This window comes from Chaetura pelagica, unplaced genomic scaffold, assembly GCF_000747805.2.
Source record: "Chaetura pelagica isolate M959 unplaced genomic scaffold, ChaPel_1.0 scaffold346, whole genome shotgun sequence".
In the NCBI taxonomy this organism is placed as follows: Eukaryota; Metazoa; Chordata; class Aves; order Apodiformes; family Apodidae; genus Chaetura; species Chaetura pelagica.
The window spans coordinates 177,233-195,851 of record NW_009953797.1 but is presented as its reverse complement, the minus strand read 5'-3'; the positions used below and the strand labels follow the sequence as shown (position 1 = coordinate 195,851).

The window sequence follows — 18,619 nt, the reverse complement described above, 5'->3', positions numbered from 1 at the left end:
CCCGCCCCCGCCGGGGCTGGGCCCGGTGCCTCCCCCCGCCCCGCGGCCGCCCCCGGGGACAGGAGCAGGGGCCCGGAGAAGCCCGGTCCCCTGGGGACAGGCGCGGAATGAGCCCCAGCTGCTCCGTGGGTGCCAGCGGCGAGGTCTGCGCGCTGCCCCCGCCCCCCGGTTACTTGTGTCCTGAGAGAAAATTAAGGTGCTTGGGGAAAAAGAGCTGCAGCTCGGGAGGGAACGAAGCGGCCCAGAGAGGGTCCCAACTACTAACTGGACCAGTAACGTTTGGAAACTTCGGCCTTTACAACACTTGCAGACGAGCGCTGCGCCACTGTAAGGAACAGACTAGACATTTTCTTTAGCAGCATCATTTGTCAAATCAGGGTGGAAAATGATAAAAAGCCATTCCATTTGAGCTACAAAATACATTAGATGTTATCCTGCTCTGCAGCTAATCCAGCCAGAGCAGAATTACTCTGATAAAATGCTCTCATCAAAGGAAAAGCTGCATCTAGGAGTGGTAATTTCAAAGAATTCCAGACATTGTTTTGTGATCGTGGGAGGCTGGAGCAAAATGGGTGGTGCACGTTTCAGCAATCCTGCTCTGTTTAATTAGGTGCCACAGCCTAATCCTCTGTGTTTCAGGTAACTAGCAGTGTTTGCTCACAGCACACTATTCCTTCTTCACCAAAGAATATAAGAACATGAAACAGGGGAAGTCCTCCAGGACATTTTCCTAGCTGGCAGTGATCTGAGCTCACGTTTCTAAAGCCACAAGAACAGTCATGAACTGGTATTCCCCCCCCTTTTAAAATTCTTCCAATTACATTTTGAACTCATGGAAACTTTTTGCATTCCCCACACCAAAAGTGTGCCAAGGAGTCACACAATTCAATAGCTGTTGAAGGAAGAGCAGTCCTTTCAATTTAAGCTTAACTGCCTCTTGCCAATTTCACTGATACACTTCTGGAGAGGAAGCAAGCATCACTGCTTACTTGCCACCCGCTATTTTATACATTCTAGTCTACCCTTCATTCAGTTTTGTTGGGTTTGTTCTTTTTTTGTTTGTTTTGTTTGTTTTCTGGGATAGACAGTCCTACTCTATTTACTCTTTTCTCTCCAATAAGCTATTCCACACCTCTCATCACCTATTTCCGTGTTTTCCCCATTTTTCTGGGTACCTTGCTGTGTCTCCTACAGCTGGGAATTCCGAGAGTGCAGGCCTTTTTAAAGGCCAGTGACAAAATACAGGCTGGCAGCAGGAGAGAAAGCATCTTGTGTCTTGGGAAAGTCCCAAGCAAAACTTAATCATAGCCTGGCATCCAAATAGGCATTTGCCACTGGTTTTGCTAAAGATCCCCAAAGCTTTCGCTACTCCCTTGTCACAGCCTGTCCAGAGCTGCCTGATGTCAGAAGAGATACAGCCACAGGGAAGAGCAGGATGCTTCTAGTAGTAGCTAAGGTTTTCGTTTGGAGAAAAGCCAGTACCAAACCACTGAAACTTCCATGAATCTGTAAAATTTTCTGGAGACAAAGAAACTCAGAAAACTCTTGAGCGTAAAAATATTGATTAATCAAACCCTCATAAAATGATCAATAACAGACTTTCATCCAAGGGGATTCTCTCTCCTGTCTTAAATGCACTTAAAATGTTGTACCTCAGCACCTACTCAGGGATCAGGCAGTGTGAACTCATGTGCTGTTAGGACATCTGTCTAATCTGCCAGGGTTTCATTAGCATGATAGTTAGTCCTACTAAGAGGGATCTCCATTAAATGAGCTTTAAACAGTGTCCTTATTTACACCCAAAAGTTTGTTATCTACTGAAGACCAAATTAAAAAACAGTAAAAGAACAACAATTAGTGTTTCTTGACAGTGACTGTCTTAATTCTCAACACCTTAATTGTTTTATTCTCTTCACGGCTCACATAGTCTCACCCCTCTTTGTACCAGCTTCCATTGCTTACTGTCCCTTCCCCTCTGGGACAGTAGTGACAGATTTTGAGGGAGGCTGTTGTGACAGACCTCACTGCTAGGTTGTGGCAGGGCTTCAGCTTCTTCCACCAGATTGTCTTGCCTGAAGGGATGCTCCCAGGCCAAGTATGCCAGGAGGTTCCCTCCAGGCCTCCTGCAGATGTCTGGAGCTGTGCTTTAGCATGGCTGATTCCTGGCTCCCCACCAGCCCTGTGGCCACAACCACACCACTGGGGCTCCCAGCAGCTGTGCAAGGTGTGGGCACACACTCCCAGACAGTAAGAGGAAAGACCTAGTTCTTGTAGTCTTAGGTTTCACATTTATAAGATTTGCAATCCCATTAAAAATAAAAGGCACATGTTCAGTGTGCACCAGAATTGTTCTATATTCTTCTACCAACTTTCTGTTACATATGAAGATGAGCCCACAAAGTCATGTTCACATCTTTTAAAAAAACCCACTATTTCTTTTTTTTGGAGTGTAGCAGTTTCCCAGCACTTAACCTCATTTGGGCAGATTTGCCAGAGCTCTCTAGGAAAAGATCTCTCTTCTCAGCCAGTCTGACTCCAAACCAAACTGTCCTTAGCAGGGAACAGAAATTACACAGTATCCACGTACGTAGTTATTTGGTGGGCACAGCAAGACATGCAAGGGAGCAGTTTCCTGACTTTTGTCTGAGCTCTGAGAATCTACTTTCCGAGCCTTCAATTCTCTTGTGAGAGAAAACCCGGGGATTCTGGAATATTGAGAAATCATTAAACAAGTTTCACTCACTGAAGAATTTTGGCTGATAACATGAACACTAGCTAAGTGAGGGACAGCTCGGATTTGTGTCACAAATTTGTGCTCTTCTCTCACTTGGAAATCAGTAACCCAGCTCTGAAATTTGTCAGAGTGCATTACCACATTTATTTCTACTGGCAGAAATGGATGAATTGCATGTAAATACTCTATCAAGCACTGAGGAGTTGTGGGGGTGGTATATGCAAGTATATACATTGGTATATGCAAGTCAAGGAAGAGAAAGAGGCCAGCGGTTATTACCTCAAAGCCTGTAAGTCATCACACACCTTGCACACTGGAAAGTTTCAGCATAGATTAATAAAATTATATTATGTGATTTGAGACCTCTCTTTCAGTGTTAGTTTTGAAAATGACCCTGTTATATATAAACAAACCTCTTAGCTACCCTAACTACATGGATGCAGAATAATCTCTAGGCAGGAAATTAACCATATTACCTGCATTCTTAATTTTTTTTTTATGATTAATTTTTTGTTTATTAAGTTTTAAAACCTTTAGTCCCTCTTCTGACCCTCTCTTGTGAAAATAACACACAGAATAATCTCTAGGCAGGAAATTAACCATATTACCTGCATTCTTAATTTTTTTTTTGTTGATTGTTTTTTTAGTTAGTCACTATAAAAATGTTTCTCAGATCACACACACCCCTGCAGGCTTTGTATTTGGCCTTAACAAATGATCCCATATATTGAAAGACACATTTTACATCTTTGGTTCTAATATTCAGATTCCATAAACGAGTGATTCTAATCTGTCCCTTGCTAAATGCTGTGCAGAGGGACAGGACAATAGCTACTGCTCCGTTAAGTAACACTATTATGCATCAACGTTCCTGTCAGTCAAAACAATACAGCATTTTGAGCAGTGCAACAGCCTAAGAGTTACTTGTAACACTCAGGTGCCAGGTAAGAGCACTGTCCACTTGCAGTTGCATCAAAGGGAACACAATGACAAACTGGTAACAAACCAAAAGCCACAGTGCATTAATTAAACAAGAGCTGCACACAATGAACACAGCTAAGTAGCTTTTCCACCTTACTGTTTAAATGCTATAAAATTTTAAAGCAAACATATCAGAAAGGAAGAAGAAAGATTAAACACACAGAAGAAAACTGAACCCAGTCACTTTTTTTCCTACTCGAGAGGAAAAAGCTGCAGCTCTAATGCAAGTGAATTGGGACACAAAAAAGCCTTCAGGTCACTGCCATTCTCTTCCTCAACTGAAGACCTTCCTCTTTCAGAATGTCACCTGGGAACCTAATCCTGCTGTGGCCTCTGGCAACCTGCAGTTGTGTTTCATGGTGAAACTCACACAAACTCCTGCACATAGAAACCAGGAGAGGTCTGACCTAACAGGGGATGCTAGTATAGGGGAGGGAACGAGTTCCTAAAGTAGTTTTAAATACTTGGGGAACACAGAAGCCATGTCAAGCCTGCCCAGCACCAAGGATGGCATGGCTGCTAGCACAAATAGCTCAGGAGACTTCCAAAGAGGCACTGAAAAGAGGGGTTTATAGCCACTCTCACAGATTTCACATCACTTTGCAGGATGATATAGATGAAATCTCAGCTACAAATTACTTCCTTAACACTAACAAATACCAACATGTTCAGTCTGACCCAGCATCTTCTTTATTCAGGGCAAAAGTAGTCCCATTCGGTTTTGCTGAACATCATGATTTAAGTATTATATATATATTAAAAAAACCCAAACAAAACACAAACCCCCCATCCTGAAGGTACTTCTTTCTAGGCCAATTCCACTACCAATGTTAATCAAGCAGCTTAATCCACATCAGAATTTAAAATGACAACAACAAAATAATTTCTCTTGCTGCTCACTTTCATTATCAGTTATTTCTTCCAAAGTGTTTTGATACTTGGCCATTTTATCTGGTATTTTATTTTTCAGTTAATAATAATAAAACAATTATCCACTTTTTAGAAGCAGCAAAAGACAAAATCAGAGGCAATTTGATTAAAAATTGGGAGTAAGAGATTTAGAAGAAATTAGAAAATAAACAGCATTAGCTCAAAGAATGTTAGAAAGTGTTCTTAATTGTAAAGCAGAAAATGTTAGTGGGATAATAAGAACATTATCTGAAAGGATTTATTTTCAGAAAGATGAAATAAAAGGAAGAATCTTAAGCTAAATATCACTGCAGTAAAAAAATGCACAAATACCTTCTTCAACATCTGACAAATATTCAGCATCGCTGAGTATTTCAGGGGCATTGGCTTTACGAACTGCATGATTTAAATAAACAAAATAATTAAATAAAAGCACAGACTATCAATGAGTCAACAAAACAACCAATGTAAAATAATAACAAATGTGCAAAGACTAAATCCAACAAATACTGCTTGCTTGTTGTTTTGGTTATTTTTAAAGAAACATTTCTTTAAACAATGGAAGACTGAAATAACCCAGGTTTTTTAATTTAATACCTTCATCATCAGACATATCAAGAACTTCATTCATGGTTTCAGGTACATTCATTTTGTGCTTTTCTGTAACAGTCTGTCAAAGAAAAAAATAATTTCAGAGTACAGGCATAATTTTTCTTAAGATTAAAGCTGATTTAAAAATTAAATGCAAGGTAGGACATATTTTTATCTGCAGTTAGTAGAAGAAGATTTAGTTTTTTTAGCTTATTCAGTTACTTTCTTATAGAAGCATTGAATTATACATTAAAAACTATATGAAAACATACAGAAGGAGGCAACAATATATCTGTGTTTTAAACTATATTTGAATTTTCACAGCAGGAAAAACATGAGCTGAAAGCTTAGAAGGTGATAATACCAGAGAAGAAACAAATACACTGAGAAGAGTTTCATGTCAAGGGTTCTAATAAGAACTCTTTAAATAGCCCTTTACATTTTGAGCAGGAATATGTCATCTCTATTTAAACTGAACTCTTGGAGGGAAGTATTTCTCCTTTGTCATTAGAAAAATGCTGCAATTTGGGAGCAGGCTTAATCTGTGGGAATTTTTTCAGAGGTGCTTCAGCATGAATTGTGTGTTTTTCCCACAAGTGAGAACAATTGTAACCACATGCAGGACTAAATGATACCCCTTAAGGAATTTCTGCATGAAAAACACTCAGAAGTGGTTGGTTGATTTTCATCCTGATGTTTATACTGATTCATACTCAAAGACCAATATAAAAAAAAATTAGAAGCAGAAAAAAATGTTATGAATTCCTGATATCTGTTCTTATAATACCTGTGTATCCCACAAATGACATGCACATTTGAGTCTCCAGCTGGGGTACAGCACAACAAACACTGGTAAAGTTCTAGATCCTGCAGGAGACCTTGCAGAGTTGCCATTCAAGAAGCACAGTGAATTTAAAAACAAAACAAAAAAGCCCAACCAAACCAACCTCCGAAAATAAAGCCTACGCCAAAAACCACTCCCGTCTTTACAGGGCTTTTATAGCATATTAATTTTAGCCACCATTACTTCTTATCCTTCATATACAAATATGAAATCATTAGCAGGTTCAGGAGGACAAAACAGCTTTTCCATTTTCATTTATTTTAACATGTTTCTGTTTTTCTCTGGCCTCATAAACACTCAGTTGGCAGTTTATGTTTCTTGGGCTATTGCCATCACTTCACATAGGCAGAGCAGCTCCTGCATGCTCAAAAATCTCAAAAGTTATAAAAATCCTTACACTTCTTTCATTTGGTGGGAATTAACTGCAAAGCTTTTTAACACATTGCTGTTAAACTATCAAAATCATAGGACTTTATTTTTATTATTTTTTTTTAGGCACTACTGGGTTTTTTTTATTGGTGTTTGAGTATAAATTGTAGCAAAATTAGCTATATTCAGCCCTGGTTTCATTAATTTTACCTTTGGGAGTTGTTTAGCCACAAGCCTCAAAAAATAAGTCTCAGCAAACTGAGTTTTTAAGAGTCTCAGTTGTGAGTCAGATTTCATGTCTAGACTTACAAAGTCTGACAATTACACACTTGTGACTGATGTGCAGCATATTTTTATTTTAGTGGAAATTGTTTCTGGAATTGAGAGTAGGTATTTAGGGTACTATAGGCCTTTCAGCATCTAATATTTCTTCTAGCACAATCCACAGCCTGACCCACTGTCTCTCTACTCTTCATCTACAGAATATAACTGATCAGTCACGTTGTGCAGCACTAACTCCTCCAACTTCTTGGTTCTACAAGCTAAGAATGACTTTGTGATATCAGGAGTTCTTTAAAAGTGTGGTTTTACTTTTCCTTCAGCTACCTTTTTGTATATTAGGTTATCACTCAAGTTTATGCTACTCCATATAAAATCTTCTCCATTAAATTTTTAAGGTTGTGGAAAATTATTCTGGAATCTTTCTAGAGATAAAAGTTTTTCTGAGAAGACCCAGAGAGAAGCTATGAGAAGAAAAAAAATAATCTGGCATATTCCCTTGTATTTTATTGTTCTGAAATTTGTCTTGTGTAGTGTATTTTCTGTAAGCTACTAAATTATAGACCACAGCCAGGAAAGTCAGAGGAAGAAAAAGCACACACAGTAGCAGAGCTAAAATCTGCTTGTCATCCCAAATGCTCATCGTATTGCAACCACCTGCTTGGACTGACGGACCACACAAATGGGTGATGACAAAATATGGAACACACAGTAACTGTTTTCCTTCTCTGATATATCTAAAAATACTTCTGTACACATACTTAACTTCTTCTTTTCAATCAGGGAAAAAAGTTGCAGAAAGCAAAAAGCAAATTTGGAGCCAATGCTCAGAATTTATGTTCCTAAGAACCAATTTTGGCTTTACTGGTGTGGTGGTGCATTTGAGGCTCCTTGCCTCACAAAAATGTTTTCTTCACAGAGCAATTTGGCAAAAAGTTAATGAACAGGAGATCTTTGAGAAATATTTTGGTTCTGTGAATCACCATTTTTCTGATAGCAGGCAATATTTGACCATTGCTAGTCCCTTTAAGTCTCTCCTGGCTGACGCTGCAGTAAGTCTTTCTGAGATGCAAGAGAGAAAATCTGGAGTTAAAGTATATGTCAGTGAAGAGATACCTGGGCTTGCAGGAGGTGACTGGCTGCTTGCAGAGGGCAGCCTTTCACCACCTTTAAGGACATGCCAGAAACTATGCAATGAGGTGCTTTTAAGTCAATTCCAACCACTTCTTAGGTTTGAATAAGTTCTCTTAGGCCAAATACAAGCCATGATACACCAGTCCCTTGGCAAACTCTCTCAAAAGGCAGAAGGAGCTTCTATTTACAGAAGAGTGTAGGAGTGTCTTTTCAACTACAAACCAGCCTGTGCTCATGTGGTTTGTGCCCTAAACAGCAAGATCTGATGAAAAGCATGGCAGCTATGACCAGTCAGGTACGCAGTCTGTTTGCCACTTGGTTGGCACTTTTTCTGCATACATCTAATAACGTGTACTGCCTTAAAAATATATTGCTCATATTTGACTTAATATCCACTTTATACTGCTAAGAGGAAATCAGGGGAAATTAAACTGGAATCTCAGTAGGCATGTAACTAAACAAAGCTGAATACACTGGCTTAGGAGAAATTCTTCCATTCACTGCTGAACTAAGCTGTACTTACAATTGTAGTCATGGTCTCTTCTGTCACCACCTTCAGTGTGTCAACTACTGATATGTAGCCAAGTCGCTTAGCAATGGCCAAGGCAGTGTTTCCATTCTAGCAATTGAAACATTTACAACAACAGTTGAATGTTAGCAAGGCTAAGCGTAGAAAGCGGTAATTGAATGTAGAAAAATGCACAATACAAGTCAAATAAATATTTGCATTTTGGTGATTCAAATAAATATTTTGAGAAGTAGGATATATAACTGTAAGTTTTTAAGTTTTTTAACCTTTATGAAAATAGGATGAAAGTGAAAAGATTTTCAGATGCTTGCTGTTCTAGTTTTGGAAGAGATGATGGCATAGAGGATGTGGGGGCAGTGGAAATAGCCTTCCTCTACTCTTTTCCTTTCCTACCACATTTTTTCCACGTTTCCGTTGCTCAAATGCTCTGTACGGGGTGGGACAGCTGAGCCCGAGACAAAAGGGGCAGCCGGGCAGCAGTGCCCCTGCACTTACCACAGTGAGCTCGTTGGGCGCCGCGCCGTGCTGGAGCAGAACGTTGATGATGTGAGTGTGCCCCTGCTGCGCAGCCTGGTGCAGCGGCGTGTACCCGTTCTGCAGGCAGAGGGAAAGGGAAAGGCTGCAGCGGGCATGGCACACGAGCTGCCTCTGCAGAGTCAGCGAGGCAGAAGTGGAAAACTCACCTTTGTTTTGGCATTAACTTTTGCAGAATGTTGCAGAAGGAAGTTCACAATTTTTATGTTTCCGTAGTGGCAGCCAACATGCAAAGGAGTGTATCCCATCTAGAACAAATGTAAGGAATTAGTAAATTTGACTATTCCACACATCCCCTGACAAAAAAACCCAGACATGACACAGAAAAAATCCTGTTAAGCTTTACTTCTTTGGCCTATGTTAAAAACTTTCCAACCTTGGAAAAAATCCACACTTCTCATTAATGTCAATTCAAGTCCTGCTTTGTGAACCTCTCGGGATGCCTTGTATCCTGCACTCTTCAACACGTGCAATGCTGATTCAAGATTAGTTTTCCTCTCCAGTGGTCAGACTGTCAGGTCTCTGGAGCAGAGCCCCCCTTCTGTGCAATGCCTTACACAGTCAGGTTCACTCCAACCATGTGATAATAAACAAGTAAAGTAATAACAACTTGCTAAGAACCAGGCACAGCTGAAGGCTGCCTCAGCTACAGTGCAGTTTGCAGCCCATCCGTTCCAGTTGAAAAACCCGGAAGGTGAATCTTAAACAATGCTAATATATAACTCTGCCAGAACAATATAGTCCTGCAGAAACTGGAACACCAGCTGGTGAATTGATGCTCTAAGACAGAAAGGTCTAATTTTTCATGTGTCTGGCCTTGTGTGATACAAACTGAAAGAATTTGCTTTTTCTTGGCAACTACAAATATGAGAAAGTTGAACGTATCCTTTTTGTACCTAATATTTTTCATTACTAGTGGACAGACTAAAAATATTTGTGAACTTTGGGACTCTTCCGCCAAATGGTCTAAACACAACTAAATGGCATTTTATAATGAAGTATACACAGTTTGGGAATTTTTCTAAGAAAAGTTAGTACAAGAAGAATATCACTTAAAAGCCTGACAAAAATTTTAAAAACAACAACTAGTTCTTTAAAACTACTTCTGGTAGCAAAGCAGGAGTCATTACACTGACTCTCAACTCATTCACTTTTAAACTCACGTACTCAAATTAAGTTGAACAGCATGTTGAAACCTGCTAATCATCATAAACACTTTAATCAATAGTTAACATACAGTGCAATAAAACTAAGAGGACCGAAGCTTGCTCTTGCTGCTCTTTTCTTAATCTATTAGTCCGGGGGAATATTGTTAGCAGTTCTGAAAAGGCAGGTCTTGCTTGAGATGCTTTAATATCTTGGAAATTATTATACTATCTTTCTTGAAGTAATTACCTTTTTCTGCCTCATCCTCCTGCAAGACAGCACTGTGTTGTCATCTTTAACAAAAATGGTCAATTTAGAGCTGCACAAAGGACAGTTGATGAGATGGGTCTCTCTAAATGGGACACCTGCTATTTTTTCTTCATGGCATTTAGAAGGCAACTTTTCCCCAGACTTTCCCCCCCACTCACACTAACAGCTTGATGGCTTTCCAGCAGATTATTTGCTGGGCTCACAAAGATGGATCAATGGTCTTCTTCCCCCTCTCTTGAGGTGAATTACTGAGATCTCTTTGCCCTTTAAACATCAGGTTTCATGAGCACACTTGATGGGCTCTGTGATGCCATTTTAGCTCATGCTCACATGGGGCTTCACCATTTTGCAAGCAGGATGAAACTCGGCTGCCAGCATATTATGTCCTTTTGCTATTCTGAGGGACTTCCAATGCGATATCAGCCCCACACTCCATAATCAATTTTTATGGAAAGATCAATCACTAGGCTGTGAAATCCATATCTGATATGAGTAACACAAATACACTAAACACATGGTAAAATGCACTGTTGTTAATCTACAGGAATTCTGCTTTCAGATAAAAGGTAAGAAGTGAGGCTGTCAGAGACTGTTAATTCCAGCGGCAGAAAGGTAAATTATAACATATATGGGGAAACATGGCCATAGTGCATGTCTTGTCCCGGTTAGACAACTAGGTTGTCACGGGCTGGTACCGGGGGGGCTACCGGCTGTCAGGATGTTTCCGCGACTTCCCCCCCCAGTGTGGAGAGGTTTGTGAATGAGCCCGAGGGTCACACGTGGTGTTCACCTCTCACAGAGGAACGGCCACTGCGGGACTGTATCTTAGAGGGTAGATTAGAGTACCCTCTCACCACGCTTACAAATTGTTGCTGAGACCAATGTTTAGTTTATGAATTAATAGGTTTATTAAGGGGCAACACAAACTAAGGGATAAAGTTTCAGGAGAGGTTGTCTAGGTGTATATCGGAAAAGGGATTCAAAGGTACTATGGTCTTATGGCTTGAAAGGCATTTTGTTTAGTCTTATGTGGGGGGAGAGAAGATGGACTGTTCCCCACATCTCACCCTGCACCAAAAGGCAGCTTCTCTGCCACAGTCATCCCTCATGTCCTGGGTAGTGAGTGACGTGGGCACCTGCTAGCCTGGTGGCAAAATACTAATTTCCTGTCTGAACACCCTGGAGGGGCCTGGAAGCTCTCTTTTAGGTTTGTCATACCCTGTGGTCATCTCAAGTCATGTCATGTTTGATGAGGCAGTGCATAATGCAGCACTCAGTCACTGACAACAGACTAACAGAGATCTGACGCAGCCGGTCACATCTTACAGGGCATGAGTCCTCATCAGTCACCAGAGGACATCTTTCACATTTATAGTCAGCAATGTTTGTAGTGAAGGCATTGGTCAAAATAAAATTTATTATCAAAATGTCCTTTTAATGGCTGAGATCTAAAATGGATATCCTCTGCTTCTCAGCTACAATACAGATTCCTGGATTCAACCTTTTCTAGCTCAGGAAGGTATAACTTCTATATTTATATCCTAATATCCTAATGGAAAACAGATATTCTGATACTTTTTCTGAAACACTCTGGAAGATTCTACAACTACACAACCAAATTAATTACAAAAGTAGTTGTTCTCATGACTACTCGAGCTTGCAGGTTTCATTCTCTATAGAAATGTGTCCAGGAAGCTGAAATATTTTTCTTCAAAAGCTATTATTTTAAAAAATCCAACAATCAAACAAATCCAGCCCCACAATTATACATATTTCTGCACAGCAGCTAAGGTTCAGGGTTATATTTACTGACAAAGTGCCAAGGCATCCTAATATTAAGAAAATTACTTCCAAGAAAACCAGGGGTTTTGTTTAATGCTTCTCTAATTCCTATCACCCTCTGGCAGTCAGCTGCCATGCTGCTTCTAGCTGTTTGAAAGAATGAGCAGCAATATGGGAAGTAGGAGCTGGGAAGGGCTTATCAAAAGCCACAAGAGTAAGCACTAAAAAAAAATAAAAAAAAATCAGAAATACTGAGCTTTTCAATTCAAATGGATAAACAGAAAACATCCCTTATTCTCTTGCTCTTAATTATTTATTTTTTTTTTAGGGAAATTATCACAAGCCTTGTATCCTTGTATATCATGTCAGTGAATTACTTTAATATCCTCCACTAGTAATAACCATAAATCTTAACAGCTTGAATTACTGCATCTTTCTAGTCATGCTGACTCTCAAGCTGCTCTGTTTTTGCTTTTCTGCTGTAAGTGTCAGGCAATACAGCTACAGTATTATTGTTGATAAGGATAGAAAATGATCTAGATCCAAAGATCACAAAGACATCCAGTCTGTTTTAAACAAAACGGGCAAATATATGTGTACATACATACTGCACTGCTTTGCTGAATCAGGGCCCAGCATGTTGAACGGTCTTGCAGAGGTTCATTATTGCACATTATTGAGTTGGAAATTTCCATACAAATGCCCTGATAACATCTGAACACATAACAAGCACCAAGGAGAGAGAAAGGTACCATGAAGAGATATTGAACATATCTGCATATGAGCGTTTGTTTGGTATGAAAGTGATTCTTCTCGATAGCACTTCCCACCCTCCCCATCTCCTTCCTGTTTCTTTCTGCATCTGCAAATTGGATATTCCAATGTAAAAATCTGACTGCAGTTATGAACCACTGTAGCACTCAGGCTGTTATGAGGCTCCTGTCAGAACAAGGCAGGAGAACCTGAATTAAATCTCCCTTAATAAATCTGAAAAGACCTTGCAGTCACCATTATCTCCCATCAAGACTACAGTTTCAGGAACAAAAGACAGTTTAATACTGGCTTTTCTTTCCAGACTGTCATCAACCAGGGACTGTGAGAGTTCCCCCTGACAAAGGCCCAACACCAAGTGCAGTGTAGCAACTGACTGAAATGACCTGCACTGAGATCAAAGCTCCAAATCCTGCTCTTCATCCTTGTCTGGACCAGCATGCTCCTCTTGTCAGTCTTCCATTTCCAGTCCATCACAGTAATGCTGTATGTTAAAGAACACTATCCAATGGAATAAACAGTTGCAAAATGACATGTGGAGACCTGCTGAGCCATGAAACAATATTTACTTGTGCCAACTCTCAGCACAAAAGTCCTGCAAAAAAAGCACCACCACATGTACCACTACAGCTTTCACAAAACATGACCACCAGAGAAGGAATATCTGCTCACAGCCATGGCTTCAGATTGACTTTTAACTCCCAATATTATGTGTAAGATGAGCACTCCTTGTGTTAAGCATGATATTGCATAGCACAGTTTCAGCATTGAAAACTCTTTAAAATAGCTCAATTCAGACATAAAAATGTAATGTGAGAATGGACCTAAACTGCTGCCTTTGCAGTGGGACCCTAGAATGCCTGCCATAAAAACTACATTCAGTTTTTAAACCTTTCTAAACACCAGGGGTTTTGAAGCAGCTCTGAAGCTTCACCACCTAAAGTGCATTTTAGTCTTGCTACTTGTCTACCATTCTATTATTTGCTTCTTGCATATTAAGGTGTTTTCTGTGGTTTATCAATTGGAGCTCAGTTTAACATGGCTAGGCTTAAAACCACATAAAATTCTGTCTTCAAGTGGCAGAAGCAGCTTTGTGGCCTTCTAAGTACTAGTTCTGGCACAATAAACCAATGTTGTTTACTCTTCAGTGTTGACTGAGACAGACTCCTGCAGCTCTGGGATCAGAAGCTATTTAGTTAAGTGATGCAGCAGAACCAGAAAGGTCCCATAACACCATCAATAAATGGACTTAAAAACCAGCAGCTATTAGTCCTTTCATTACTTTTTCTACAAGTTCAGGAAAAAATTTATTGTGAGGCAAACTACCCCAAGAATGGACCAGTGGTTCAGGTCTGAGAGATATTTTGAAAATGCTCCTAAGTTTTAGTGCCAGAAATTATCTTAATCATGCAGACTCATCTCCTGCACAAGAGATTTTCTGCAGTATTAGATTTTTTTCTTCCCTGCTATAGCTTCAAGATACAGAATAGGTTTCTTCCCAATCTTCTCCTCTGAGCACCTGAAAAACCCCAGCTGTGCATGGCTCTTAGAGCCTGAGCAGGAGCAAGAACTCCCACATGTCAGAACTGCAAAGTCTAGAAGTCTTCACAAGGAGTGTAAGTTACATATAAATGATGATTAAAGAACATGTACCAGAGATGGAACATGATAGCTTGTTGGTCTCTACCCAAGAAGTTGAATGACCTGCTAAGATATTAAGTGTCCTCCCTCTATTGACTCTCTACCCAAGAAGTTGAATGACCTGCTAAGGTGTCCTCCCTCTATTGACAAATACTCTGCTGGAGTGACATAACTGATGCTTGCTTAATCTGGGAAAATTACAAATATGATAAGGACAGAATTTAAGCAAAGTAAAAAACACTACTGAATAGTCACCTAGACTGCAATAACTGAGGTAACCTAAGTGTATGGATGTCAAATGGAGAGAAGAATGCAGAAGGTTAGTGGTGACACTCTAGTATCAGAGATCCCCAGTATAATGCCAATCTAAGCTGTGCAGCTTTGCTGACATTTAAGGCACAGATGACCACATCTCTGCCACCGTATGTCCAAAGTCAAGAATCTGAACTGGACAATGCTGGATGGCATTGTGCAAACATGCCAAGTGTAGCAACAGTGCTTCTGAAGCTGAATCAGCTGTTGCTGTATCTTGCTCCCCAGTGCCTCTGGTTTTAGAGGCAGCATGCACAGACCTTTTATTCCCACAGAACAGTTAATCCATTTAAATAAGAGAGCTTGTAACTACAGAGCTGCTATTTTACAAGCCAGTCACCTAAACTCTACCTGCATAGAACACAGGATCAAGGTATGGTAGTTCTTACAGCATAACATTTTTCCATCATTGCAGAAGTTCAGAGCTTGTCAGCTCTTTCCTTAGGAACTCAAGATGACCATGAATGTATCTAGAAACTATTCCTTGCTAAAATACATGGTACTGCACTGGCTCTTTTCTTACAGGTGTCAGTGAGTGGCTCTCTGGCAGGTGAACTCCCTGAGGCTGTGTGCAGCCTGGAGCGCTCATTGCTGCACAAATCCAGCAGATGGGACTCTGCAGAAGCCAGTGAATAAGTATCAAGTTCACTCCCCTCTAACACAATCCTGCAAGGCATGTGGGCACTTTCTTCCTAAGGAGCAGACAGTCCCCTACAGCAGAGAGGGCAAATTAGCATGGTAAGCAGGACAAGCCATTGTGGGCATTTTTCACCACATGCACACTCACCCAGAGAGATTATTTGTTACACCACTAACTCATTCTGCTTAAATACACCGTGACTTTGCCTGACCTCTAAGTCCCTATCCAACTTCCTGACAACTATGGAGCAGACCGATGGAAGCAATATGTACTGGGAAACTATTCTTCATTTGCACTAGTTACATGTGTAACTGTCAAATGAAAGTGAACAACAAGGCATTAGCTGTTTGGTTGCTTTTTTCTTAAATTATATGTCTATTACAGATGGCAGTACTCGTGCTGCAGTCAAATAGACTGCATTGTTCCCCTGTATGTGGTTTTACCTAGTGAGCCACTCAGTTTTTAAAGATGTAATGAAGAAATTCAGGTCCACCCAGAGATCTCTGAATGAGAAACTATAGCCCCTTTCCTTTATGTCTGTAGTGTCACTTGCCTGCTCCACCACATTGCCACCCTGCCAGGCTTAAAGTTCAGTACATAGCTCGTGCAACTGTGCCAGGCTGGTCCAAAGACCCAACAAACATGCTTTGCCTCTCAGCTGTGACAGTATCTCAGACATTTCCACCATGATAATGTGACTAAAAGGCCACTAGTCCAGAACCGGATCCTATTTGCACATTGGAGAGCAGGCAAAGGGAACATGTGGCTGCCTGCACGTGTCAATATAAATGTCTCCTTAGACTACATACTATTTGTGGGACAGAGAAGAGTGGGAGAAAGACAGACACTCACAGACAATTTTTACAGGCTATTTAGTTTTGATCAAGCCAAAAGAGCAGGTTCTGAAATGTCTTGCTATGGAAACCGAAACCAGGTAGGAACTATCTCCAGAAAGGCAACCATATGCATCTGAGGAAATCTTGCAAAGAATGAACCAGGGCAGTTCTCATCTGCTTCTTGATGATTTAACAGATGATAAACACCCAGGCTAATTAATATGTAAAATATAGGCTGAGGATATGTTAAAAAAGTATGAAGCTAGAGAAGCTGCTGGGATTTCAGCAAAACTATTTCAGTTTTATATCAGAATAATTTAATTGAAACCAGTAACCAGTACAGTTGAAAGTATGCAGTAGCCACAACAATGACTTTTCCCTCTGCCGTGGATTATAATCAGCTGAGCAGCAGCCAGAGATTATGATGATTTCATTCCTTTCTGAGATGATATTGTGATGATAAAATGATAATAATGTTGGAGAGTCTGACATAACTGGACATTTCTGGGGTGTAACCACAGCACTGAATTTGTGGCACACACCTAGCAAAGAGTTGTGAAAGCTGCTACTCTACAGAAAGGGTTGAGGAGTCAAACTGTGAGCCTTGGTTCCTTTAGCTGATTTGATCAGCTACAGCCCACATACTTGATCACAACTGATTTCTTATCTAGCTAAAGGAAACACTCTAAGATGTAGACAATGCATGAAGGAGGTAAGTCATCAACACTGAGATAATTTTCATTAAATTCTGAGCACTGTATATACTACTAGCAAGCATAAAGTCATTTGTATGGAGGCTCTTGAAATTTACTTATGACATCACTCTTAAAACCAGTTCTGTGAAGTGGGAGGCATCATTGCTTAGGGTCTCAAAAGCATCCCCAAACACCTTGGAAAGTCAGGTCTCGTATTAGAAGTCCCCATATTTACTTTAGACAAAGCTATTTTTAGGCATATAAATTTGAAATGGAACACCATTGCATATATTTCATACTAGAAATCAGTGATAAAGAATTTCAAATTTGTCCTCAAGAGTTAAATGTCTCATCTCTTATTTTTGAAGGTACATTAGAGCAGTATTTACTGTCAACCTGACAGTTTAATGTTTCCCATCAGGGGAACAATGTTCTAGCCTGAACTTGGAACACCAAAAGAGCCATTTGCCTAGAATATACCCATATGATGACACAGCTTACCTCACTACACTTTGCAAAACAAAGCAGCTTAGAAATTCAGAGGTGTCCGGTCATGATTATCTTGCAGAATCATGTCCATGTATTTGCTATTTAATATCAGCTCAGGGAAAGGAGACTACTGCATTTCATAAAGTCTCTTAAGTCATGGGAAAAACTACCAATCACTCAATAGCCAGGAATGTCTACACTGTATTCACATTGTTTCTCTTGCTGTAAATACAGATGTTTTAAGTAACAGTTCTCCTGTGTTTTGTTTCTACTAACAGCTGACTGCAAAGTACGTGCAACATGTAAAAAACAGCAAAAGGAGATGAGAGTATGCCTATGGTGAAAGATTACATGCCTCTCTGTAGAGAGAGCATAAGCTTTTCTGAAAGTTTCCTTACATAAAAAACAGATCAATCCCACTTACCTTCAGTGAAACACAATAGTAAGGCACAATCTAAATCTATATTGATCTTAATATTTGGCAAGAAATAAACTTACATCTCTAAGATTGGACATAATACTAAACATCCGAGTTTACGTATTTTCAGTATATAGTCTTTAATAATTTATCACAAGGAGTGTTTCTCTGCTGTTTCACCCTGAAATCAATTGCTAGTTTAGCCCTACAGGCTCAATGCCTCCCTGAAAGGAAATACTGACAGTGGTCTTTGTACCTTTGTCTGTACATCAACAGCAGCTCCTTGGTTAACGAGAACCTCTGCTACATTGACTCTATCCTCTTGAGCAGCCAGGTGGAGTGGTGTCAATCCACTCTGTAAATTAGAAGCAACAAGTAACAGTCTTCAGAGGAGGCACATGAAGAGCAAAATACAAATTCAGGTATCAGTAAGACCCAAAACATCCTACTGAATTTAAAGAAATTATAATTTCCAATTTTGCTGCTTAATGTGTTTCCTAATTATATTTGTTGAATTGCAAGAAAGTACAATTTGAAAGCCAGGAAGATAATGTGTTTTTGTTTACAGAAGGAACATCACTGCATGCAGCATTCAATGTGTGATATCAAATTATAACACTCTAAGAAAAAGTTGCACCATGGTTTTTTACCTCCTGAATAATTCGCCGCCTTAGAATGGGTAAGATTTAAGAAGAAATATTGAATTAATGTTTAT

General features: G+C 40.0%; 1 protein-coding gene across 1 annotated transcript in view; it reads right to left on the bottom strand.

The window, feature by feature from the left end:
* Positions 1-18,619, bottom strand: part of ANK3 (ankyrin 3, node of Ranvier (ankyrin G)) — a gene marked incomplete at its 5' end in the record, with an annotated part of 146,886 nt that overhangs the window by 76,236 nt on the left and 52,031 nt on the right. The window contains 6 exons of the mRNA XM_010001142.1: positions 4,958-5,020; positions 5,222-5,294; positions 8,365-8,460; positions 8,866-8,964; positions 9,054-9,152; positions 18,161-18,259. Of these exons, the coding sequence (XP_009999444.1) occupies positions 4,958-5,020; positions 5,222-5,294; positions 8,365-8,460; positions 8,866-8,964; positions 9,054-9,152; positions 18,161-18,259 (529 nt within the window). The remainder of the gene's footprint in view (positions 1-4,957; positions 5,021-5,221; positions 5,295-8,364; positions 8,461-8,865; positions 8,965-9,053; positions 9,153-18,160; positions 18,260-18,619) is intronic.